This window comes from Elephantulus edwardii, unplaced genomic scaffold (genome assembly GCF_000299155.1).
Source record: "Elephantulus edwardii isolate Elephantulus edwardi_28Jun2011 unplaced genomic scaffold, EleEdw1.0 scaffold00340, whole genome shotgun sequence".
NCBI classification, from domain to species: Eukaryota; Metazoa; Chordata; class Mammalia; order Macroscelidea; family Macroscelididae; genus Elephantulus; species Elephantulus edwardii.
In genome coordinates, this window is record NW_006400090.1 from 1963250 (window position 1) to 1990604 (window position 27355).

At 42.3% G+C, this 27355-nt stretch overlaps 3 protein-coding genes and 1 pseudogene across 3 annotated transcripts in view; 3 read left to right on the plus strand and 1 right to left on the minus strand.

Annotated features, from left to right (window-relative positions):
• Window positions 1-886: 886 nt before the first annotated feature.
• PTGES3L (prostaglandin E synthase 3 (cytosolic)-like) lies at window positions 887-10107 on the minus strand. Its single transcript, XM_006901727.1, is given in 10 exon segments — window positions 887-894; window positions 1047-1074; window positions 1493-1546; window positions 3178-3263; window positions 8552-8654; window positions 8743-8809; window positions 8896-9009; window positions 9578-9603; window positions 9605-9761; window positions 10103-10107. Coding segments are annotated over 10 exon segments (648 nt in total).
• Window positions 10108-10281: 174 nt separating this feature from the next.
• On the plus strand, window positions 10282-17203 carry RUNDC1 (RUN domain containing 1). The gene is made up of 5 exons (XM_006901692.1): window positions 10282-10779; window positions 13671-13829; window positions 15202-15400; window positions 15823-15942; window positions 16338-17203. The coding sequence occupies exons 1-5, from the start codon at window positions 10282-10284 to the stop codon at window positions 17201-17203; spliced, it is 1842 nt and encodes a 613-aa protein (XP_006901754.1).
• Window positions 17204-19421: 2218 nt separating this feature from the next.
• LOC102866459 lies at window positions 19422-20395 on the plus strand (annotated as a pseudogene).
• Window positions 20396-25384: 4989 nt separating this feature from the next.
• The window catches only part of RPL27 (ribosomal protein L27), a 2734-nt gene continuing 763 nt past the window's right edge, over window positions 25385-27355 (plus strand). Inside the window, exons 1-2 of the mRNA XM_006901693.1 lie at window positions 25385-25467; window positions 27070-27239. Coding sequence (XP_006901755.1) covers window positions 25387-25467; window positions 27070-27239 — 251 coding nt within the window. The 5' untranslated portion in view covers window positions 25385-25386. The remainder of the gene's footprint in view (window positions 25468-27069; window positions 27240-27355) is intronic.

Here is a 27355-nt window from a genome sequence, read left to right on the forward strand (position 1 = left end):
ATCTTGTTAAGGATCTTCCTTTCTTTCTTTGACCTTCCACCATTCCTACCAGGATGTCTTTTTCCCAAAGACTGACAAAATGCCCAAAATACGTGCAGTGAATTTCACTATCCTTGTCTCTAAGGAGCACTTCGGTTGCACTTTCTCCAACACGGACTTGTTTGTTCTTTTAATAGTGGGGATGGATAGTCAATGTTTTTCTCCAACACCACAACTCAAAGGCTTCAACTCTTCTGTCATCCTTGTTCACTGTACAACTTTCAGATACATAGGAAGTAACAGAAAATACAACACTAAACTTAAAAAAAAAAAACCCTACCCCATTTTTGGGTGGATGGGGTGGTTGTCAAATGGAGGGGCAAACAAACAGGTATAAACTACAGACATACCTACTTTTTAAAGCATGAAGCCATTTCTGGCATGTATAAGTTGAGATAAAGATTCTAACTGGTCCTAGGTAGTCAACATGTAAGAGAAAATTAGTTTCTGCTCTGAGAAATTGGCACACGAATCTAGACATGGGGTAATCCCCCAGATTGGTCATAAGCTTGTTTTCAACATCTTTCTTCTTCTTGATTCAATATCAAGGCCCAGGATCTCTTACAATCAATCTCACCCCTTCCTTTGGGAGAAACTCTATGGGGTGGGGAAGGCTCAACTCCAGGAGGAGGCACAAGAAGGAAAAAGACAAGTAACAGTTTCTAGAGATTTATTATCATCCATATGATTCCTCTTTGCCTTTCACTCCACCACATACACACATGTATTCACATACACCAGAGGTTGATGAAGAGTTGCCCAGACAGAGATTATGAGCCAGTTGTTGGGAAGTCTGAAACCCCATCAGTATACTTCCCTGTCCTACAATCTAACACAGCAGCCATGGTCAAGTACCTAAAGGGAAGAAATAAAGTTCTTAATAAAGAGCCCCCCAAAAGTCCAGAGATCTTAGAAGACCCTGGTGGACAGGCCAAGCCTTTTCCAAATGATCAGAAGATAACCACAATCTCTTCCCCAACTTTATGCTGTCGCAGGAACTGAATTACCTCTTGGATCAGCACTGTCGGAGTCATCCTAGGGAAATGAAAAAAGACAAACACATGTGAAGCATTTTAAACTCTGCAGTGAACCTTTGTGGTCACAAACACTGCTCACCACTTCCTCCTAACTTTTGGGAAGCTAATGCAGAAAGATTTAAACTTTAAAAGCAAAGTAAGCCATTCAACAAATAGCACTATATCATGCATCACTTAGTTTCAGAATTTCAACAAATGCTTTGGTATATAATGTGGAAAAATGGAGAGAAGGCCGGGAGGAGGAAGATCTTGCTGGCATCATCTAAAGCTTGGAGAAGAACATTCAATCTCTACCATCAAATTCAGATTTCATTAACACCCTCTGGCAATTATTTTATGCCAGGAACTGAGAGAGGCATCTATTTTGAAGGCTACAAAGGAGCTAACTGAAGGATCAAAAAGCAAGCATCACTTACATCCAGGTCATCCATGGCAGGGGGAGGTCCTTTGGTGCTGACCTTCTTCAAAAGCTGGTTGGAAGAGAAAAATCATCATAAGAGAGAATGGGGTGAGGAAAGAGAAACCTGAAAATGGTAGGTCAAAGGAGAACCTTCCTAGCCAGAGCCACCAAAACAACTGCCCCCTTTTTTTAAAATGCTGAAACACTCTGGAACTAATTGGTGCAAAGTAAATCAATCCACTTTTCTAAAGGAAATTGGAAAGTTGCACATACACACACAGAGAGCACACTCTACTAGTGCATGTAGATTCTTAAATGTTTGGCAATTTGAATAATAACTGAAATTATGAAGACAAAGAACATATGACAAGGCATTCTTTATTGGTAACTAATTATTTTATTTTAATTTTATACTGCTTGAGTTTCCCACAAAATGGTCTGTTAACTAGGAGTATGTGTCTGGGGAGGAATTAACACAAAGAAAATAGAAACAAGAACATGAGTTATAGAAAAGTGGAAAATTTTCCCAAACTTTTTCAGAACACAGGATATATAACTCTGTGAGCAGTAAGTGAATCTGCTCATACTATTTCACTACTGGAAAAAATATATAAAGGATATCAGCACACAATTAATGAATCTGATATTTTTTTAAATCTACAACATTCTACACTATTCCAAAGGAATTTTTTTTTCAAGTTGCCAATGGGTAGAAGAATCATTAAAGTACACTTAATTACTGGGTTTTAATATAAATGTATATGCATGATTTATTGATAAGATTCCAGATTCTATGTTGCTATTATTCTTTAAAAACTACCTTAAGTTGGGGGAGCTCTGATGGCCTAGTGGCAAGAAGCTGCAACTACAATCCCAGAGGCTCACGGTTCAAATCCACCAGATGCTCTGCCGGGAAAAGGAGGGACAATCTCCTCCTGTACCAGTCAGATCTGATTTGACGGTACACTCACATAAAAAAAAAAAAATAATAAAAAAAAACAACTACCTTAAGTTGAATTTCAATCTATTTATCAAAGAACGAAATTCTCAACATGTGAAAGTTATTAAAATTTATTTACCAGCTACAAGACTGTGTAAAATGGGATTTTCTTCAAATTCAACCTAAACAGCCTATCAAAATACTGTATGCAGAAGCTGATAAGCCAAGTCAGCTATCTTCCATTAAGGTAGATAATCAAGAGATGTACAATTTAAAAGAAGGCAATTCTCCTCAATAAATTTTCTTTGGTTTTGAAAATACATATGTATCATTTATTTATGTGTGTGTGTGTATATATATAATGGCATGGTTAGTTTGGGTGAATTAATAAATATCTTTTTAAAATTTTTTAAAAAAATACTACCAAGGGAGCTCTGGTGGCCTAGTGGCAAGAAGCTGCACTGCAACACCAGAGGTACGCGGTTCGAATCGACCAGATACTCTTCTGGAAAAGGAGGGGCAATCTCCTCCTGTACCAGTCAGATCTGATTTGATGGTACACACACACACACATAATAATAATAATAATAATAATAATAATAATAATAATTTTAAAAAATAGTACCAACACCGACTGATTAGCCTGTGTGAAGAGCTCATGTACTTCTGCCTGATCATGGTGGCAGTTGCCTACAAAATGTGCAGAGAGACAAGGAGAATGATCAAGAAGGGCAAGACATGGCAGATGCTTTCTCCCTCACCTCCGCATAATGTTCCACCTGAGCCAGCTCCATCTCTTCATCCCCTTCCCAGTCTCTCCAGTTATCAAAGTCCACAGACAGCCAAACTAGCTGAAAGAGGAAGCACACAGAGTCACAGGGCAGCAGCAGAAGTGAGGAGAGAGCAAGAAAGGGTCAGTGAGCAAACAGTTCTCCCAACAGCACTCCTTTAATTAGCTAGCCCCACTCCAGGCTTCCCTGTCACCATCATCATCCACAAAGATTTACTACAACTAAGGGCCTAGCACAATGTCAGACATTGTGGAGGAAGAAACACCACAGAAATGCTGCCTTCCAAGAACTTACAAATCAACTAAAGAGATAAAATGTATTACAACTATATTACACTCATTGCTGAGGCTGGGATTCAAATGAAAGACAGATAAGCTGCATTCCTTGGAGTCAGAAAAAACCCTTCATGATCCCTGTTCCAAAGTCCCTTTTCCTTTAGGCATGAAAATAAGTCACTCATCTATTTAATTAGTAGACAGTTATTTTGAACATATACTATGTACCAGATTCCAAGTTTGGCATTGGGAGTATAAAACGTTTCAATATGCTATCCCAGACATGGGGAAGTAGAGGAGAAAGATGTAAACAAATAATTTATGATACCATGGGGAAGCATAGTGATAGGCTATGTAGATGGTTTAATGAAATTACGGAACCCAGGCTTCTTGGAGGAATCTGGACTTGAAGAATGATCTGAGTTAGGTGAGCAAACGGAGTAGTGATGGAGGTTTTTCAGAAAGAAGGCACAGCCAGAGCAAAGGCACAGAGGTGAGAACAGCCTAGTGTGTACAAGAGCTTCAGGCAGTTTGCTGATATTGGAATGTAAAGTTGGAGGCAGAGAGGCATAGGATATAAGGCTGCAGAAGTGAGGGCTACCCAGGTAGAGAGGCCCTGTGTGCTATGCTAAGGATTTAGATTTTAAGAGCAGGAAATCACAAGCTCAGACACCTAAGAATTGGGAAAATATTAAGAAAAATAATAAAGTAAAGCACATGCCCCATTTAAAGCTTTAACTCTAGGCATTTGGGAATTTTGATCAACATGGCCATGTTTGCTCATTTATCATGAGAAACTGATAACAGATTTTTAAGGGAATCTTCACATTTTGCTCCTCTAAATTGTATCTCTTTTGTTGGTTTTGAGACTATGCACAGCAAAGCATACACTAAACCAACAGTTTCTACATGTACAATTGTTCCTCTTTCATTAACATAAACTCACAACCCCTTAAGAGTCCTATCTTTTCAGTGACTGTTGTCAATTTGATCCCATATCGCTCCTAAGAGAGCATAATGCTCAAGGCAGACATATTCACCAGTTAAGTTACACTATTGTTTGGTTTTAAGAAGACATAAAAAATATTTTTTTTGGCAGTTCAGCTTTTTTTTCTGTTTTCTTTTTTTTTAATTAATTTAGTTTGTTTATTTTAAAAAATATTTTTTACTTAAAGTTTAAAGACTACCTCCGTGGGAATCGCTACATGTTTAAATTTCAATAACCAATCACAATTTTTTTTTCATAGCTATTCATGAACGTCATTCTCAAGTAATACAAATGAGTAAGATCTCTGAATCATGAGATAGCCATTCTGCATATCCTTATCTTTTCATTTGTTCCTCTTACAAAATGCAAGCTGTCTTACACAATGCACGCTTGTTCTACAACCTATGGAGGAAATCTTTTAGCAAGTTGTAAATAGAGTCAAAGTGCCTATGGGAACAGCAATTTATGATAATGGATGTTTTAGTCACTTGAAAACATGCATAAAACGTATCTCACACCCTGAGACACAAGCTTCTCAGACACTTAAGCAAGTCAAATTTTGCTATGAGATAATAATTCACATCTTTCTGGTTAATAAAAGACTAGTTGTTTTACCACCTTGCAATAGACAATGAGGCTTCTCTGACTCCCTTGACCCCATGTGAATATGCTACAGCTGTGCTCCATAATAGGTTTTTTTCATGACCAACTTTTTTTTTTTATGGTGAGAAAAATTTATTACATTTAGAATTAGCCCGCTGGACTCAGTTTAGATGATCCCAATTTTGTTGGCAACATCCAAAGCATCATAATCAGGAGCAAGTCGAGCATAGGCCTTCTTCTCTCCATCAGGCCTAATCAAAGTGTTGACCTTAGCCACACCAATGTCATAGAGCTTCTTTACAGCTTGTTTAATTTGGTGCTTATTGGCCTTGACATCCACAATGAACACAAGTGTGTTGTTATCTTCTATCTTCTTCATAGCTGACTCAGGGGTCAGGGGAAATTTGATGATGGCATAGTGGTCAAGCTTGTTTCTCCTGGGGGCGCTCTTCCGGGGGTATTTGGGTTCAGGACTGCCTTCTTGGCCTTCAATGCCTTTGCTTTGGCTTCAGTTTTGGGAGGGGCAGGGGCTTCCTTCTTCGCTTTCGCGCCATCTTCGTAGAAAGCCCAACTTTTTTTTAACAAAGTATTTTTTTATTAATTTTGATGAAAGTTTACAGAGACTTTGGATTTCCATTTATACATTGTTGCACACAATTACTTTTTTATAAAATTCAAGATTTATTCATAATAAAAACTTTAACAAAAGGAAAAGAAAATAATTTACTTAATTTAACTGTAGATATCAACTGAAATCTTAAGCTAATTTCATATGCAATGGTGAAAAACTGAATTATTTTCCCAGAGATGAAGGAGTAAAGCAAGGATATGCATTTTTATAACATATTTATCATCACCACCATTTATGTAACAATTTGTTGTACTGTGCTGGTTTTACTTTGGTGTAGTACCACAATTATTCTTAATATTGTGAAAACTGCTAAAGCAAACTCGCCATCCAGGTAGCAAACTCGCCATCCAGGTAGCAAATACCCTCCTTTCAGCCTTTGGAGTGGAAGAAGTCTCTGGAGGATGACTTCAACCTTTCAACCAGTTTTCAACTTTTAGAGTGGAAAATGTCTCTGGAGGGTCTTAAGTGGAAAAGTGACAGGCATATGTTCATTTTAGACAGACCATGCTGGGGGGTTAGCAGGTAATCTGTTAAAAGTGGGGCTAAAAATATGCAATGTACTTCATCAATTTTTTAGTAAAAAAAAAAACTGACTGGAAGAGATCTATATTTGTTCCCATTCCAAAGAAAGGTGACCCAACTGAGTGTGGAAACTACAGAACAGTGTCATTGATTTCACATGCAAGCAAGATTCTGCTGAAGATCATCCAAAAACGATTAGAACAGCACATCAGCAGAGAACTGCCGGAAGTCCAGGCTGCGTTTAGAAGGGATCGTGGTACTAGGGATATCGTTGCTGATGTTAGATGGATCTTGGCTGAAAGCAGGGAATACCAGAAGAATGTCTATCTGTGTTTTATTGATTATGCAAAGGCATTTGACTGTGTGGATCATAACAAACTGTGGCTGACTCTGAGAAGAATGGGAATCCCAGAACATTTAACTGTGCTAATACGAAACCTATACTTGGACCAAGAGGCAGTAGTCAGAACAGAGCAGGGTAACACTGCATGGTTCAAAATAGGGAAGGGTGTACGCCAGGGATGCATCCTGTCTCCATACCTTTTCAACATGTATGCAGAGCAGATTATCCGAGAGGCTGGGCTCTATGAGGAGAATTGTGGCATCAGGATTGGTGGAAGATCTATTAACAATCTCCGTTATGCAGATGACACAACCCTGCTTGCTGAAACTGAGGAGGACCTCATGCACTTGCTGCGAAGGGTCAAGGACTGCAGCCTTCAGTATGGACTAAGGCTCAACGTCAAGAAGACAAAGATTCTCGCCACTGGACCAATTGGCAGCGTCAGGATGGATGACAAAGACATTGAGAGTGTTCACAGCTTCACTTTGCTCGGCTCCACAGTCAACACTCTTGGCACCAGCAGTCAGGAAATCAAAAAGCCTATCGCGATGGGAAAGTCTGCTGTTAGGGACCTCTCAAAGGTACTCAGGAGCAACAGTGTCTCTCTGGAGACTAAGGTGCACTTGATACAGGTCATGGTATTTGCAATCGCTTGTTATGCATCAGAGAGTTGGACAATGACTAGAGAGGACAGAAGGAGAGTGGATGCTTTTGAGCTGTGGTGCTGGAGAAGGGTACTGAATGTACCATGGACTGCCAGGAAAACAAACATTCATCTTGGAGAGGATTAAACCAAGCTGCTCCTTGGAGGCAAGGATTCTGGGGCTTTGTCTGACATACTTTGGACATGTTGCCAGGAGGGACGGGTCCTTGGAGAGGGACATCATGCTTGGGAGGGTGGAGGGACAGCGTAGGAGGGGAAGACCCTCTATGAGATGGATTGATTCGGTGACTGGGGTAATCGGGATGGGTGTGTCTGAGGCGGTGCGGTTGGCGCAGGATAGAGCAGGGTTTAGAGCTGTTGTGCATAGGGTCGCTATGAGTCAGAAACGACTCGATGGCACATAACAACAACAACAACAACTTCATCAAGTGATAGATGAGGCCTGAACTAGGAGAGACCAAGCAATAGATTCAAGAGTACTGAGGAAGTGGCGACAGAAGGATCCTGACAAAATGGGGAAATGTGAAATAGGATTTCAAATTCCGACAGAATCTAGACTTTCCGTATGCTTAAAGGCTGGATGGACTCCAAAAACTATTGTCCTTAAACAAAAAAATATTCCTAGAAGTCTTAAAAGCAAATAATAGTTTAACTTAACTAGTAAACAATTTCTGTCTTAAGTATACTTTTTTTTTTAAAGATAATTTTTTTTAATTTATTTATTCTTTTTATGTGTGTACCGTCAAATTGGATCCACGCACCTCTGGGATTGCAGTGCAGTTTCCTACCACTAGACCACCAGAACTCACCTTAAGTATACTTTTTTAAGATCTATCCATGTGGGATCAAATTGACAACAGCACCTCAAGAGGTTAGATAGAACATTTGACAATCCATAGGGATAGAGCAACTCATAAATTGTGAGAATGAGTGACTGACAACTTGAAGATTATAATCAGTGTCATTAAACTGTACACATATAAATACACCAGATGCTCTGCTGGAGAAGGAGGGACAATCTCCTCCTGTACCAGTCAGATCTGATTTGATGGTACACACACACACACACACAAATAATTTGAAAAAAAAAAATTTAAACTGTACACATAGAAACTGTTGAATTGGTATTTTGCTGTATATATTCTCAACAATGATTAAAAACTAAAATAGATATGCATGAACAATGGGAGGTCAAATTGGGAGGGCTAGGTGAATGATTGAACTTTATTGGGAAGGGAGGCAAGGTTAATTTCTTGATCTAATTTGGGTCCCTGGGCACATGGATTAGCAAGCACAGGAGAAGAAGCAGTGCAGGTACCCACCTTGACATCCTCCTTGGTGAGCCGTGGCCAGGCCACATTTTCCTTCCACTTTCTTACAAAACAAGTAATGGATCGACTGGAGCGTTTGTCCTGAGAATCCTGCCAGACAGAGTACCTCGGTTTAGAACAAATCTGTTTCCCTGGGCAACCTTTCCATTCAGTCTTTACTGTCCCAGTCCATGTTTACCTTGGAGTTCACCTTGGCATAGAACTCAATCTCATTGTATAGCTCCACTCCATCGGCATTCTTGCAGCTAAGGAGAAGTACAGGAGGCTGAAGGCCTTAGGGAAGAGAACGGTTCCTAGGCAGCCTGATCCTCTGGAAAGGGGACACCATTACCTGAACACAATGCGGTGGTCTTCGATGAGTACATGGGCATCCGTGTTGTCCTCAACGCAAAACTCCATAAACACATATTTGGGTCTGTCATACCACAGGGTCCTGGCATGCTGCCTGCAGAAGAGTGGAAGAGGGGCTTCATACTAATGGGAGAGAAGAAAACAAACCGAGAGGCATTTGGGAAAGGTGGGAAGAGAGAAAAATAGAGGGACGTTCGACACCAAGGAGGAGCTACATGAGACAGACAACGGTCAAAAGGATTGAAGAGGAGAGATGAAAGTGAAGGGAGCTTTCGTGGCCTAGTTGGTAGGGAATAAGTAGTTCTGTCTCTCAGGTGGGTGGAATCCAACAACTGCTCTACAGGAGAAAGTTCAGCAATTTACAGCCTCTGAAAACCCGTCAGAGGTTCAGTTCAGCAATTGACTCCATCGCACTGAGGGTTTGACAAAAGTGGGAAAAGGAGAATCAAAAGCAAGAGAGGTGGAGTGGCAGGGAGGTCACCCAAGTCACATTTCTCTTCCTAAAGTTACAGAAACCTGAGGGTTTGAGGCACCCTTGGAACCTCGGAACCTGAAGCTCCCAAAAGAAGCGCGCGCGCGTGTGTGTGTGTGTGTGTGTGTGTGTGTGTGTGTAATATCCAGGGGGAAAGGCGAGAAGGAGTCTCGAGGCTGGAGAAACTCACCGTGCCATGATGGCTCCTGCCAATGGGCCTGTGGGATTTGAAGTCCCAGGCAGGGACTGCTATCTTTAGATCCTGGGGACGCCCCCAACAGCTGCCTCTCCTTATATGGGAGAGGGAAAGGTGGGGTAGGGGGAGCGGGTGCAGGGCCCCATAACCAAGGGAGCCGCAGCAATACAAAGAGAGACTGAGGGAGAATAGTCTCTGCAGTCATTCACATCTCAGAGATCTCAGGGAAAGTACAGGTGAGGACCACCATGGATTCCTCCCCTCCCGTACTCGAGAAGTAAGCTAGAGACTATGCTAGTGCCTGAGGAGAGCCATTAATCCTCTAGAATGAACGTCTCCTTAATCTCATTCATCTTTTTCCAGTATTTATCATGCTCAGTGTCTAATTCACAACGTTAAGTGTCCCTCTAATCGACTAGATCCATAAAAACTGTGAATGGCAGATCTGCTCCCTGCCCTGTCCTGTGCCATCTTCACCATCTAATATATTTGAGTGCATTGTTACAGTCACTGTGTTACTCCATCTCGTTATTAGACAGACAAACAAAACAACCCTTAAGGGACAGAATCAAATCTTTAGGAAAGACCTGCTCATAAACCCAGCAGAACCGTAAGCCCCGCCCACCTCCCCTCCCGGTCACCCCGCGTTGCTATGGCAGCAGGGGGAGCGGCTGACGTGCGACGGAGTTTCCGGAAAGATGGCGGCTGTGGAAGCGGCTGCGGAACCGGTAACGGAGGTGGCACTCGTGGGGCAAAAAGCAAAGGACGAAGAGGAGGAAGAAGAGGAGCCGCTGCCACCGTGCGAGACGGTGCGCTGGGCTCCAGTGGGAGCGGTGGCGGAGGCTGGGACTGGAGCAGCTGCGTTCTCGGAAGAGGCGTCGGCGGAGGAGCCTGGGTTGGCTCCGTCTTCTCCGCCAGACTCGCCCGGCCGGACAGTGCGGCGGCTGCGGGCGGAGCGGCGGCGGCTGGACTCGGCTCTGCTCGCGCTGTCCTCACACTTCGCGCAGGTGCAGTTCCGTCTGCGCCAGGTGGTGCGCGGGGCGCCCGCCGAGCAGCAGCGCCTCTTGCGCGAACTCGAGGACTTCGCCTTCCGCGGCTGCCCTCACGTCCTGGGTTACGGGGACCCCGAGGACCCTGCCGGCGACGAGGACGACGGGCTGCGGGGTGACCGATCACGGTTGTGGGGCGAGTACCATGTGAGTGGGGCTGGAGCCTCACCCTGAGAGATAATGGCAATGGAGGGCGAGGAATGGATGGTCAAAAAAGTCAAACTCCTTGAGAAAGAACCAGCTCATAGCTGACTCTTTAGGTTTCCGAAGCAGTGCATCTCAAGGGAGGAAGAGATCCTCCCATAGGGTTGTTATGGGTCGTATCTTTCACCTGAGGAGCCGCTGATGGATTTGAACTTCCAGAGATGCAAGCCTTTGGCTTGATAGTGTAACTCCCTAGCGCCACGCCAATAGAACTTCATGACAGAGCAGTTATGCCTCCCAGAAGCAGACCGAAATGGATGTGCAGGGCCGGATGGAGGGTGGGAGAGACATGCAGGTTTGTGATGTGAGGAGTGGTATCCTCACCTAGTAGAATCCCCGAGCCCTGGGCCCTTGCTAATAAGGCTGGGAAATTGAGCTGTTGGGGGAAAGCCCTGGAATAGAAAAAAGCCGGGTGAGTTAGAATCCATGGTGGTCCTAGAATAGAAAAAGCCGAGTGAGTTAGAATTCATGGAAGCCCTGAAACAAAAGTAATAAAGTAAAAAAAATAAAAAAAAATTCATGGAAGCCCTGGAATAGAAAAAGCCGGGTGAGTTAGAATCCATGGACTTAATGTCCTAGCTTTCCTGAAATCTAGAGAAAATCTTTACTTTTCGAATCTCATGTCAGAATGAGAACAAGATCAGTTAATAACTGAAAGAAACACAACTCCTGATTGTGTGATTTCCTGATACTGGAATTTTTAACCCTACTCCATACCTGCTTGGCAACTAGGTATTCTGAATGAAGTTTTGGCTGTGCCTGACACTGAGAAATAATGATTCTGTTTAGTTTATACCAGGCTGAAGGAAAGTTCCCTTACAGGCCTTGAGTCCTGGAAGTAGGGATAGTTTGTCTCGGTGTTAAAGAGACACACCACCTCCTTTTTTCTTCTTTTTTATTTAAGTTACATCTACGTGTGACTTTCTCCCTACTTAGATTGATTTTAACCAAGACAGTTGATTCAGCAGTAGCGGACACCGACGTGTTTATTTTAATCTGAACTGCTTCCTGTCCAGTTTTATTATTCCACCACCCTTGTCTCCACCTTCTCACAGTTTCTTGCACAAGTTACCAGACTTTTAAGGACTAGAAAGAACTACTGTGCCGTTCCTTTGTTAAGGAGGGTCAACAACAAAAGCACTCTTATCTTCTCTGCTGTTCATTTTCAATTTGGGAAGCAGTGTTTTGTGGGTTGTTTGTTTTTTTAAAAAAAATATGGTGTTCTTGACCCATGTAATTAGCACCTCTTGCATATACATCAACACATGAACAGTTAGTGCCCAGATGGAGACGTCTTTACATTTACCACTTCCAGGTTTTCTAATTTAAAAACCAGTATTAGGCTTCTGTTATTTTACATAATGCTAGGAATTAGTTCTATCATTTCCTGCCTTACACCAGTGGTCATTGTTCTTTCCTGTTAAAAATGTGTTTGCCTGCACACCAGCACATAGCATACGGTACCTACCGTGACAAGGGACAGCGTTCAGACATAGTTATGTATACAGGATCCGCATTTATGGCTAGTTTCTTTATCCCATGCTTCATAAAGCTAGGCTACAATGAAAATGAAAACAAAAGGGTCCCAGCTCTCTTGGAGGTGGTTTGATAACTTCCTTCAGTCCAAGTTTATTGTTGGTTTTTGTCATTCGGTTCTGTAACATACAACAAATGGGCATTGACCGCTTGCTCTGTGCCAGGCACTACACTGGGCATTAGGATACAAAGTCAATATTCTTGTCCTTAAGGACTTCATAGACAAGGGGACACAGGATCCTGAACAAATAATTACAGTACAGTATGTGTACAGAAGAGGAAATGATTAGTTTGCCTCCAGAAACCAGGACAGCCTTCCCCTAAAGGATGGCTAGACCTTCTGAAGTGAGGGATGGAGAGAAGATTCTAGGGGAAAGCAATATATACAAAGGATTGCAGGGGAAGCACCCTGAGAAAAGGCTTGCTTTGATGTTAAAGCCAAAGCGAGAGAATTGCTTTTAAAATACCTGGAACCAAAAGCTTATATGTTGTTTCTCATTTGTTCCCCCTCATGCCTGCTTTCTGGAGGGTTTGGTAAGTACCATTTTAAGGCTGTACTTAATATCTTACCAGTGTATTGGTTTCTAGTTTAAATGACACCCTTAGGCCTACAGATAATTAGCTGGTTTTGCTTCCTTTTGGTTTTGCTACTCAAGAAAGATTAGGAATACTCAGTACTTGGTAATAACATCTGCAAGATTATATCACCCTGGAGAGTTTGAATAATTTAAAAGAATAAACTGCCTGATAACTAACAATAATTAGACTCACTGCTCAGGGTCCCCCTGCCCCCGTTTTTGAAGCATTATTACCTTCCTGCTTCCTTTACTAAGCATCTTGATTTTTCTCAGTGCCTCAAGCACTTGTGGAGGAGGTGCTTGAACCTTAAGAAACTGCTTATGAATTATGAAGCCTTTGTCTACATCCTTATCCTCAGGATCTCCTGCAGACCTGGGCTGCATACAGTATTCAGGAATTCTGTGTGATGATAATTGGCAGGGGAGGATGGCAGATTTAATTCCTAGGAGGCTGTCTTGGCTAAGATGAATTCTCTCACCCTAACGAGGCCTTTGAGAAAAAGCAGTCTTAACAGAAGGCTCCATTATATTCATGCCCTATTTCCAGGTGGATACAGATACTTAGCAGAAATGCTCATTTAATCAATTGCCCAAGATGAAATAGTTATTTTTTTTAGCATGCCTTAAAATCTTTTTTATTTGGAGACATTTTTCTTCTTGTTATTATCTTGAGAGTGTTCATAACATCTGAATATAGACCTAAGTGCTTTGTTTTCTTAGAGTGAACAGGAGAAACGGGAGCGTCTGGAAGCCCAAAGGGAGAAGCAGAGAGAACTGATACTGCAGCTCAAGACCCAGCTAGATGACCTGGAGACTTTTGCCTACCAAGAGGGCAATTATGATTCCCTACCGCAGTCCATGGTCTTGGAAAGACAGCGGGTGAGCAGACCTCAAAGGCTTCTCCATCACTGCCTGAGGTTAACTTGTCCTTTCCCACTCTCAGAGAACATTCTCTCCCAGCTCATTTTGCCTACGTCTTACTGAGAATTCTTGAGCTGGCATAAATCAGAGAAAAATATTATATTATGTGAGAGTATTCTTTATTCTTGGAAGCAGGAATGGCATCCACTTCCTAAATAACATGCTTCCGAAAGCTATGAACTTTTATAAATGTCAGTGGTTGTAAAGGGGCTTCAAGCCTTTTGTTTATGGGGTCGCTATGAGTCGTTCTTGACTTGAAGGCAATCAACAACAACATTTTTTATTCAGGAAAAAGATAGGAGGCAGTTTCCTCCCATGTGACTTAGAGTTTCTGAAAACCAGCTGCAAGGTCCACTATGAGTTGGTTCCAACTCCATGGCATATAACAACATATTTTTATTCACACATGGAAAGCACAGGTTCCAAAATTTACAATAATGATGATAGAGCCTTTCCTTTTTTGGACTTATTAATAATAATGATAATAATACCTTGCTTCTTTTACTAGTTAATTAGTTCTATTTGATCAAATCTTACAATATTGATTTTTTTTTCCCTATTCACTATTTGTTGCCATATTTGTGTAAATGCCCTATTAAGCAGCATTTGGGTAAACCAGCAAATTTGTTGAAAAGATACAGCTACAGCTTCCTCTATATGCCATCTCTATGCCTGTGATATGGCTTACACCCAAGTTTCCAAATGATTCTATTACTGTCTTTAATTGTGTGTTTTGTGGGAGATTTTTGGGTTTTGTTTTGTTTTTTTGGGAGTTTTGTAGCTATAGTGCACCTTGTCATTAGGTAGAAAAAAAAATTTTTTTTTGGTTGCTTAGAATGAGGCAAGAAAAATAGAAAAGAACTAAAAGCTAAGAGAAATCAGTATTTAGTCTCTGATATTCTAAATATTTACTTTGTTCTGAGTGAAAATGACTGGCCTCTTGAAAAATTTATGAGAAGCAGAAAATAAAATTGAGTCTGTCACAAATTGTGATGTTGTTAGGTTTTTTTTTAAATATGAGTTGGTCATAGACACTGGGTCCATTTCTAGGTTGTCAATTTTATTTTATTTTTATTATTTGTGTGTCTGTGTACCATCAAATCAGATTTGACTAGTACAGGAGGAGATTGTTCCTCCTTCTCCCCCAATGCATCTGGTGGATTTGAATCACAAACATCTGGGATTGCAGTACAGCTTTTTGCACTAGGCCACTAGAGCTCACTTAATTTCAATTTCAAAGTAGAAGGTTTACTAGTTAGAATTCTCTTTCTCCTTAACCCTTTCCCTTGGAAAACATTAGAGAGTATGCTTGATGTCTGTGGTCTTATAGGTGATCATAGATGAGTTGATAAAGAAACTGGACATGAACCTGAATGAGGACCTTAGTTCACTTTCTACTGAAGAGCTCTGTCAGCGTGTCGATGCCGCTGTGGCTCAGATTGTCAACCCAGCCCGAGTGAAAGAACAGTTGGTTGAGCAACTGAAGACTCAGATCCGAGACCTCGAAATGTTCATCAGCTTTATCCAAGGTCAGAGGAAGAAATGTGGAGAGAAGGGTGAACTTAATAGTAAATTCTATTTATTCCAAGTACTAATACTACAAGTGCAGTACTTGATATAAAGTTTTAAGAACTTGATCACTTAGTGAAACGGGGGGAAAGTACAGGTTTTAGAACCAGTTGGAGTTAAAATCCTATCTCTGCCACCTGCCACTTTGTGGCCTTGAGCAAGTAACTGAGCTTGTTGGTCTTGTTCTCCCCATCCATAAAGTGATGATTCATTCTTCATTCACTTAGCAAATATTTACTGAACTAGTCACTGTTGCTGAGAAATATAACTGCATTTGTAAAACTGTTACCACATGGATAAGCACTACTACATATTCTTTTTCCTTGAAAATTTTGCCATAAAGTGCTACTAAGTGTCTTCTCTTTGTAACTATTGATCACAGATGAATTGGGAAGCCCCATGCAGACAGGAGATGGACACTGTGAGTGCAAGGCCAATGGAAAGACCGGAAGTGGCTCCGCTAGAACAGGAAGCAGCAGACTCCCTCCAGGAAATAGCAAAGGTATGTACAGCTTCCAGCATCAGGAAATCCATAGAAGAAGAAAGTAATTTAGTGGTCGCCTAGAATTAGGGGTTTGAGTGGCTGGGAAGGACTGCTGGTAATACAAGGTTTCTTTCGGAGGTGATGAAAATATCCAGCTGTCTATTGCAAACTCTGCATGTAAACACACACAAAGAAAAGTATTTTTACAGGGCTGCATTGTTTAGTATAAGAATTGTATACCAGTAAAGCTGTTACTAACAATGAAAGATAAATCCACCTACAGTTCTGGTGGCTCTTGGGTGTATGGGCTCATGCTATAGCTCTGAAACAAGACTTAATTACATCATGTGACTTGTTGGATGTGTCTCTGTATGCTAGGACCTCTCACTAACAAGTCATCCATTTTTTAACAGCAAAGCCAGAGGATGTGACGAGAGTTCGGGAAATGGGGCTCCACCTGATGCGGCGAGCCCTGGCTGTGCTCCAGATCTTTGCTGTTAGCCAGTTTGGTTGTGCAACGGGCCAGATTCCACACACCCTATGGCAGAAGGGCCAGGCCGACAAGGACTACTCTCCTTTATTAAAGAAGCTGGAGATATCAGTAGACCGAGTGAAACAGTTGGCCTTGAGACATCAGCCACATGACAATGTCATCACCTCTGCCAATCTCCATGACATCTCTCTGGGGGGCAAGGATGAGCTGACTGTGGCTGTGCGAAAGGAACTGACAGTGGCCGTGAGAGACCTGCTGGCCCATGGGCTGTACGCCTCCTCCCCCGGCATGAGCCTTGTCATGGCCCCCATTGCTTGTTTGCTGCCCGCCTTCTCCTCGGCCCCTGAGGCCATGCACCCATGGGAGCTCTTTGTAAAGTACTACCATGCTAAGAACGGCCAAGCTTATGTGGAATCTCCAGCCCGGAAGCTCTCTCAGTCTTTCGCCCTGCCTGTGATGGGGAGCAGCGTTGTGACCCCCAAACAAAGCCTACTGACAGCCATCCATGTGGTGCTGACGGAGCATGACCCTTTCAAGCGCAGTGCAGACTCTGAGCTAAAGGCCTTGGTGTGCATGGCTCTGAATGAGCAGCGTCTGGTGTCTTGGGTAAACCTTATCTGCAAGTCAGGGTCACTCATTGAGTCTCACTACCATCCCTGGAGCTACATGGCACACACAGGCTTTGAAAGCGCCCTCAACCTGCTCAGTCGCCTCAGCAACCTCAAGTTCAGCCTCCCTGTAGACCTGGCTGTGCGCCAGCTAAAGAATATCAAGGATGCTTTTTGATACAAATGTGCTGGCCCTCTCCATACAAGTCCCTCTCCCAATAGAGATAGTCTTCTATGTCAGGAGAAGGGATTAAAAGTGTTCCTGCTTTGGTGGCTGGCAAATGACTGCAAAGTCTGTTTCCCCAAAATCTACCATGTTAGAAAGAAATGGAGGAGACTAATTTATTGAAAAGGTTCTGCCTGTGTATGCCCATATAGGGGCATGTTAAGCCTATATGAAAGAGATCCATCCTAATGCAGTTCCATACCAGCTTCCCATGCCGTGTAAGGATTTTTAAAAACTCAGGTTGCTGTAACTGTTCTCTTTATGACCTTAAGTGACAACATGAGTTGTTGATCCTGGAAGACATTCAGCTTGATAATTAGTCAAATTGGTATCCAAATGGTCCAAGAGAACTTGAAGCAGGTCTTTGCACCTTTTTAAGAATACTGACTCCTCTTTCTTCCTGAATCAAGGGTAGATATAGCTGCCTCTAAAGCTAGAAATGAGACTATTGAATGCACCCTTTTCTAAAGGAGTTAAACCTTGAGTTGATTTTAGGATGATTTTAATACCTTTAAAGGTATTACAGGTAAAGCTAACAACTGAAACCCATCCTCACCTGGTGAGTTAGTTCTGTTTTTACAGCATATGCAGTAGTATTTGCTATTTGGAGCATAGCTATTGATGAAAAGAATAACCAGTATCTGAGAATAAGTAAACGTTCTTCTGTACCCCCTTTTGAGAAGTAAATATATTCCTGAGCTGCTCCTTGAAAGACTACTGGCTTATGTGCAGGAATACACATTGGTAACGAGCACTACCTCCCCTTTGGATATAATTCACCAAGCACCACTATCTTGGAGGTAGAAAGATGAAGGAAATCTGATCTTGCTCCTTTTCTTCAGGTGATGACTGATGTACGTTCTTCCAGTCCATTCTCACCATAGGTACTAGGAAAGCAGGTCTAAATCACTGTTTACAGACAAGGGGGCTGAGTATTTCATTTTAAACTGACTAGCATTCTCCTGTTTGGGCTTTAATATTGTATCCTTTTAAATTCCTATTTGTCAGTTTGTTCGTAGTGGGTACTGCTCTAGGACTGACCAAAGATGGGAGGGGAAAAATGTGTAACTTCCGGAAAACCAAATGGGCTCCAAACATTACTGATTCAGCCTTGTTTCCATGTATTAAATTGCCAGCTGCACTTTCTCTGTGCACTATTACGTAGTGCATTTTAACTTAATGGTATTTGGGTAGAATTAGTCTGCCTTCTTTGTGAAATTGTTTTAGTGTAAAATGATGTAAAAATGATAGAGTTGTGGTTGCTAATAAATATCATAGTATTTTGTGTAACTTCTCTGAAAAGACCTTAAAGACTAACCCTTGCTTTTAAGTCTTATCAAGGCATTTTCATCCCTTCTGATCCAAATCAGTGTTTCTTGAGAATTCCCTGACTCCTGACCTGCTGCTACCTCCCTGCCTGAGATCAACTTTAAGTTTCCTCTAAAAAAATTATTAATTTTAATGAACATTCACAGAGATTTTAGATTTCCATTCATTCATTGTTACACTTTTTCTCCTTTTTTTTTTTATAATGTTTGACTACATAAGTATACTTAGCCTTTTCCCCACTGTGGCCTGGGTAGTAGGTCTCACTATACATAAAGCTGTTGGAATTGGTGCTTTATAATCCATATCTCTGAAAGTCATGCAGGTTGGGTAATATTGTCTCCAAAGACTATACATTTTTACTATGAAATTTCATTATATAGTGTTGCTTCTAGGTCTTTTTTTGGTCTCTTTTTCGCCATCATCTCATTCTTTCATCACTCTGGAGAGAAGGTGTTTTCCACATACCTCCCAGGTATCCCAGCTGCCAGAGGATTAGGCTGTGGAGAGATGGGCAGACAAGAATTGTTATGCAAAATTTTTCATGAAATCATATACTGAATTGATTAAGCCAGCAACCTAGCAATCACAGATCTCTGCTAGTCATTGTTAAGATCTGCATCAAACAACAGATCACCTCTGTCCTTGGCTTGGAGTGAGGCAGACAAAAAAGAAAGAAAGGTCCACTCAGCAGGACTGCTAAAATGGAAAGAAAAAAAAACATATATATGTATCTAGTGAAAGTGCAGAATCACTGAAAAAAATGAAGTGTTGACTCTCTGCTCCTTGTCCATCCAGATTGCCCTCACTTCTTGTGTAGTCTCAGCCATATCCCTGAGACACAATGGTGAAGGTCGGAGTAAACGGATTTGGCCGCATTTGGCATCTGGTCACCAGGGCTGCTTTTAGCTCTGGCAAAATGAATGTTGTTGCCATCAATGATTGCTTCACTGACCTCAACTACATGGTCTGTATGTTCCAATATGATTCCACCCATGGCAAGTTCAACGGCACTGTCAGGCTGAGAATGAGAAGCTGGTCATCAATGGGAAAGCCATCACTATTCCAGGAGCGAGATCCCACCAACGTCAAGTGGGGTGTTGCTGGTGCTAAATATATTGTGGAGTCCACTGGTGTCTTTACAATCTTGGAGAAAGCTAGGGCTACTTGAAGGGTGGTGCCAAACAGGTAATCATCTCTGCTCCTTCTGCCAATGCCCCCATGTTTGTGATGGACGTGAACCATGTATGACAATTCTCTCAAGATTGTCAGCAATGCCTCCTGCACCACCAACTGCTTGGCTCCCCTGGCCAAGGTCGCCCATGACAACTTTGGTATTGTAGATTGTAGAGGGAATCATGACCACAGTTCATGCCATCACTGCCACCCAGAAGACTGGAAAGCTGTGGCGTGATGGCCGTGGAGCTGCCCAGAACATCATCCCTGCTGCCAAGGCCATGGGCAAGGTCATCCCTGAATTGAATGGGAAACTTAGTGGAATGGCTTTCTGTGTCCCCAAGCCCAATGTGTCAGTTGTGGACCTGACCTGCCATCTGGAGAAAGCTGCCAAATCTGATGACATCAAGAAAGTAGTAAAGCAGGCATCAGAAAGGCCCCTCAAGGGCATCCTGGGATACACTGAAGACCAGGTTGTCCCCTGTCACTTTAATAGTGACGCCCACTCTTCCACCTTTGATGCTGGGGCTGGCATTGCTCTGAACAAGCACTTTTGTCAAACTCATTTCCTGGTATGACAATGAATTTGGCTATAGCAACTGGGTGGTCGACCTGATAGTCCACATGGCCTCCAAAGAATAAGAGCCCTTGGACCACCAGCCCAAGCAATAGCACTAGAAGAGAGAGACCCTCAGCTGCTGAGGAGTCCTTGCCCCAACTCGATCCTGCCACACACTGAGAATCTCACATCCTTGACACAGTTTTCATCAAGTCCCCCAGAGAAAGGGGAGGGGCTTGGAGAGCCCATCTTGTCATGTACCATAAAGTACACTGTACTAAAAAAGAGAAAAAGAAAGTGGTGTCTGTTGTGCAAGTAGGACCTGCAGCACATTGTTACAAAGATTATTAAGGTGCTCTGAATTCATGGGTGTATATGAAGCATGGTTGAATGGGGGTAGGGGCTGAGGATTGAGATAAAACAGACTCCCTGTTCTCCAAGAGCATGCAATTTAAGGAAAGAGATACCTAAACCACTGGAGACAATATGTGATTTGTTAAAACACTGCTGGGTCCCTATCACATTTTTGTTTGATTTGGTAGTTCTGAGGTGAGGCCTGAGAATTTGCACTTTTATTAAATTCTCAAGTGATGCCACTGCTGCATTTGGACCACACTTTTAAGAGCCACTGATCCAAACCAGCCAATATTCTGTAATGAAGGTTAATACAGATTACTGAGGGAGTGCACACAGAAGAGATTAATTAGGCCTGGACCAGTTTAGGAATAGCCTCGGAGGAGGAGTAGAATTTGAAAAGGGTTTTTTCCTAGCTGTGTGGAGGGAGAGAAGACACACAAATAACCTGATAAACCTGGAGGTTCAGAGAAGTTTGGCTAGATTCCAGGGAGTATATGAAGTTATATCAACAGTCTTAAAATTCATGTTGAAGAAGATGGGTGAAACTGAGAGTTCAAATTTTAATAGCAAAGATCCAGGAAAGGATTTTAGTGGTGGACTTCAAAATATGTTTAGGGCAGTTTTTCCAAATAAGATATGTGCATAATATAGATCCATTGCATTCCTGAGTCAGAATCTGTTGGAGTTGGAAATAATTGAGTATGATTCTGATTCATACTAAAGTTTGAGAATAGAGGAAGAACTGAGGTCAGGTAACTTAAGAGCTGAGAGAGGCTAGAAAAGAATACAGATTTCTACATGAAGCGATATATACAAGGCTATTAATTTGATCTGGAGAGTAGTAGCCTGTAAGAAGTACCAGTGGCAGAGTGGTTAAGTATTGGACAGCTAACTGTAAGGTCGGTTGTTCAAATCTAAAGCAGTGTTTCCTGAAAGATATGGAGGAAGCCCGACGAGGAAGCCTACTTCCACAAAGATTACAATCTCAGAACCCCTATGAGGTAGTTTTACCCTGTCCTATAGCCTTACTGTGAGTTGGAACCAATAGTGATGGAAATATGTGAGACGGCTCAAGAGATTACAAAGATTTAAAGGTTGGTTGCTATTTCCCCAAAAGAGAAGCAAGGAGTAGAAGCATGGAAGGAAACTAGGTGAGGACAATGATAACATGGACAGATTAGTTTGGTGAAATGGGGAAAACACTGGGCTGGGAGTGAGAATTTGCTCTGGACAACAAACTGACTTGCTATTTTAAAATTGTCTTATAATTTCTGAGAGGCTGGAGTAAATTATCTCTGATGTCCCTTCCAACTCTATAATGTCATAATAGAAGTGAAAGTATTATAATTGGATATAAAAATGCAGCTATGTAATCAGTTTGAAAAAAATCACTGGAATGGGATCATGAGGGTTGCTGGAGAATATTGATTGCTCTTATGTCTCAATGTATTCAATACATTCTCAATACATTCTTCAATGCTCAGATGAACAAAAACTTTTTAAAAAACTTTATTATTTTTGTGTGTGTACCGTCAAATCAGATATGACTGGTACAGGAGGAGATTGCCCCTCCTTCTCCAGCAAAGCATCTGGTGGATTCAAACCGCATAACTCTGGGATTGCAGTACAGTTTCTTGCCACTAGGCCACCAGAGCTCCCAAGATGAACAAAAACTTTGAGATTAATTCTTCTTTTTTTTTTTTATTTTTGTGTGCGTGTACCGTCAAATCAGATCTGACTGGTACAGGAGGAGATTGTCCCTCCTTCCCCGGCAAAGCATCTGGTGGATTCGAACTGTGAACCTCTGGGATTGTAGTTGCAGCTCCTTGCCACTAGGCCACCAGAGCTCCAAGATTAACTCTTCTTTTGAACTCTATCTTAATATTCTTCCTGGGAGTGATGAAAAATCAAGAAATCAAAAGACCTTTGAGAAACTAGACCTGGATCCTAGACATAGATTTTACCTGTTGTAAGAAAGATGTGCATCAGAGTTGTATCCTTTCTCCACAGCTGTTCAATCTGTATGTTAAGCAAGTAATTTGAGAAGATGGACTTCATGAAAAAGAATGTGGAATCAGGATTAGAGGAAGACTTGAACAACCTGTGTTAATTAAGATAACATAAACTTGCTTGGTGAAATCAAGGAGGATTTGAAACACTTGCTACAGAAGATCAATGATTATAACCCTTAATATGGATTACATCTCAATATCAAGAAAACAAAAATGCTTGCCACTGGGCCAACAGGCAACATCATGATGGAGAAGAACTGAAGTTGTCAACTATTCATTTTACTTGGATCTACAATCAATCAACACCTTTGGTACCAGCAATCAAGAAATAAAAAGATGTATTGCATTGGGAAATTTTGCTATCAAGGACCTCTCAAAAGTGCTAAGAAGCAACAATGTTATTTTAAGGACTAAGGTAGACCTGATCTAGGTCATGGTCTTTTCAGATACTTGCTATGCATCTGAAAGTTGGACAATGAACAATGCCTTTGAGTTGTGATGGTGAAGAAGAATACAGAATATCCCATGAACTACCAAAAGAACAAGTAAATATATCTTGGAGAAAGTGCAACCAAGGTGCTGCTCAGAGGCAAGGATAGTGAAACCTCATCTCACATATATTAAGCATGTTGTTAGAAGAGGCCAGTCTGTGGGGGAAAATCATCACGCTTGAAAAGGTGGAGGGTGAGTGAGAGCGAGAAATGCCCGCAATATAGATTGACGCAATAACTTTAACAAAGGACTCAAATATGTCAGAGATGGCACAGGATAGGGCAGAGTTCAGATCCATTGTTGATAGGGTCCCTATGAGTCCTAGTGAACTCAACCTGTATCTAACAACAACTTTGTACAGGTCAGATGCAATCCAAGAGATGCAAATTTATCTTTGAACTTAGTTTTCTCTTGTCTAAATGGTAAGAAAATAGTTACGATGCAGAGTTATGAGGATTAAACAAACAGGCTATTGACTTACATAAAATGGCTAGACCCTTGTCTGGCATAGAACAGGTAGTTAGTTTGATGATTTCATAAAAAGCAAAAGTTCAAGAGGCGAGTTCCAGCTCTTTTTATTAATTAGGGACTTTGAACAAGCTATTTAACCTGTTTCTTCAACGGTAGGATGGAAATAATAATAGAAATTATTGTCTAGTATTTTTAATAATGAAACTCAAATTACATACATAAATTATTGAATTCCTTGCACAGGTTAAACAATCACCATCTTTCTGTTCCTTCATTGCTTAATTCTAGTTGTCTGTGATGTCATGTAAATGTCTGGGGAAAGAACCTTCACTTGATCTTTGTCTCTCTCTCCTTAGGCACCTAACAGAGTGTACCCATTGGGCATCAAAAAATACCCCATCTTATTATTTGCTTCTTCTAAGGCAAAACTGCAGCCTCCTATATAGATTGAAGCTCTACATCAAGAAAACAAAGATTCTCACCACTGGGGCAATTGGCAGCAACAGTGTGGATGGTGAAGAGATTGAGATAGTTAACAGTTTTAGTTTACTTGGCTCCACAATCAACACTCTTGGTAACAGCAGCCAGGAAATCAAGAGACGAATTGCATTGGGAAAGTCAGCTGTGAGGGACCTCTCAAGAGTACTGACATCAGGCTGGAGACTAAGGTGCGCCTGATCCGGGCTATAGTCTTCGCAATTACGCGCTATGCATCAGAGAGTTGGGCAGTGAATAGGGATGATAGAAAGAGAATTGATGCCTTTGAGCTGTGGTGCCGGAGAAGAGTATTGAATATACCATGGGCTGCTAGAACAAACATGTTTGTCCTGGAGAAGGTGAAGCCGGAATGCTCCTTGGCGTCAAGGATTCTGAAGCTTCGTCTGACATACTTTGGGCATGTTGCAAGGAGGGACTGGTCCTTGGAGAGGGACATCATGTTTGGCAGAGTGGAGGGGCAGCGAAGGAGAGGAAGACCCTCGATGAGATGGATCGATTCTGTGACTGCAGCGGTAGGAATAAGTGCGTTTGGGATGGCTAGGTTGGCACAGGATAGAACAGCGTTTAGAGCTCTTGTACATAGGGTCGCTATGAGTCGCAAACGACTCGATGGCAGATAAAACAACAAGGCAAAACCGAACTTCAGACAGCCTCCACCCTAACGTCAAAAAAGTAACTACAAAAACGGAAGCGGAGCAACTGATCCAAAGAACTCAAACCAATCCGCTTCTAGTATCCGTACACGGAGGCGGGACTCCTTTGCCTGTCAACTACCAGGATACTAATAAAGTTTGATTCAAATAAGTACTCTGCCAGGACCTGCTCTTCCCTCACAAACTTCTTCCGCCCACAACCCAGATTCTGAAAAGTGATTGGCGAATGACGCCTTATGAGCAGAACCGGAAGTGAAGTCACTTTCTCCCTGTGGTGAAAGGTTAACGGAAGTACTGCTTCTTCCTTTTTGTTGTCTGTCTGGCTGGCAGCTGTCGGTAAGTTGAGATCGGGCAGCGTCTTCCCATCCACTTCCATCCGGGGCCTGGGAGTCTGGTTACGGGGTGACTCCGAGTGCACTTTGTTCCAAAGCTTCTGGCGACTCTGTAGGGGACCTGGTTCTGCGAGCAGGGTTGCAGACGGCCGGGGCCAAGTCGGTAATGAGCGCAGTCAAGATCGAGTCCACAGCCTGGGTTTGCGGGCTGCCCTGAACCCAGAGGGTCTGTGACACTGCTTTCTTCCTCTCTGCAGAAATGGGCAAGTTCATGAAACCAGGGAAGGTGGTGCTGGTCCTGGCCGGACGTTACTCTGGACGCAAAGCTGTCATCGTCAAGGTACTAGGCTCGGGGTCCTCTATGCCCTCGTGTCTTGGAACTACGGGGGGAGACGTCCGGGGCAGTCGACACTGAACTCTGCAGGCTGAAGGAGTGAATGCATGCGGGATTTTTAGAGAAGTTTCCAGACCTACAGCCCTTAAGTTCGTTAGGACCCAGCTAACCTACGGGACAGTAGAGCTTCCCCGTAGACCTTGCCAAGCTTTTAGAAAATTGTGTATCTTTATTGTACTGAACAGCTGGTGGGTTCCAATTGCAGACCTTTTAGTTAACCCATCCCATAACCAGTGTGCCTCCAGGTCTCTCCTTTTGAGAGCAGAAGATGCACAAGAAAAACAGACGTGAACTGTATAGGGCAGCTAATACCTAATGTGCTTTTCGCTAGAGAACTTACACTTAACCAGAGAGACATTAAATGACTACGATTGTGGTCAACATTACTGAGTGCCTACTAGGTGCAGTATTTCACAGGTATCTTCCACAGGCCTTGTGTTAAGTGTCAGAAAATGTGAAGTCATTTATTTTGGATCCTGCTGGTGTTAAGTGGCGTAGCTATCTATGCCTCTCAAGACTGCCTCTGGTTAAAATGATTGTTTATCATAATAATAACAGAAGGGGGTAAAAAGATTGTTTTTCTTTCTTTTTTTAAAAAAAAATTTATTATTTTTGTGTGCGTGTACCATCAAATCAGATCTGACAGGTACAGGAGGAGATTGAACCCTCCTTCCCCGGCAGAGCATCTGGTGGATTCGAACCGTGCGCCTCTGGGATTGTAGTTGCAGCTCCTTGCAAAAGATTGTTTTTCATGACGTTGAGGAAATAACTTAGGAAACACTGCAAAAATAAAAAAAGAAATCCTTGAGCAGGAAGACAGGTTTCTCATTTTAGGAAGTCATGTATCTTTGGTTCAAACTCATACCTAACTTTTGGCATATTGTGTAAGTTGAAGCTGCTTGTCTCCTACCTCCCTCCCTGACTCTTCTGCCAGATACCCCCAAGCACCAGCCACATACGCTTGATTCCCCCTTCTCTCCCTCCCATTTGCTTGAAACAGGGATGTAGGCTCTGATTTTGGGCTCCATACTGTTGCCTCAGTCCTGGCTTTTTGTACTTATGCTTTGGTGATGTAGCGGGATGTTGAGCTGCTAACCTGAAGATTGTCTCTCTGGCACTTTGAACCAGGGGGCTGTGGCTCACCAGCAGTGTCCAGTGAGCTTTACAGTCTTAGGTTGAAACTGACAACAGTGAGTTTTTGAGTAACGTAACCAGGTGGGCACAAAAGGTTAACTGCTGGGTTACTAGCCTTAAGGTTTAGAAAGCTGCCTTTTAAAAACCCTACGGAACTGCCACAAACAACAGCAGTGGAGGAAGTACTAAGCACTGTGCTGAGACATACCAAGCCCTCCATTTGTTGATTTCTTGCCACCAGAATCCTTTTTATTACTCTTAGGTTATCTAGTGTAGGAACTGCCTTGTGCTGTGTGACTATTTCCCTTTTCTTCCCCCAGAATGATCTGGTATTGGGAATATTTTCTGTACCTGCCTTCGTCCAGACAAATCCTATAAATAGACCCTCTGGTAATAACTCATTTTCTCATTTAGAACATTGATGATGGCACCTCCGACCGCCCCTACAGCCATGCTCTGGTAGCTGGAATTGACCGCTATCCCCGAAAAGTGACAGCTGCCATGGGCAAGAAAAAAATTGCCAGAAGGTCAAAGATCAAGTCCTTTGTGAAAGTTTATAACTACAATCACCTCATGCCCACAAGGTGAGCATCCAGAGACCACTTTGCACCCATTTCTAATGGTAATAAGAAACACTTAATTGTATTTAACTTCTAATATAGCCACCGTTCCCAGTCTTTGGAGGCTTGAATTGGTGTCC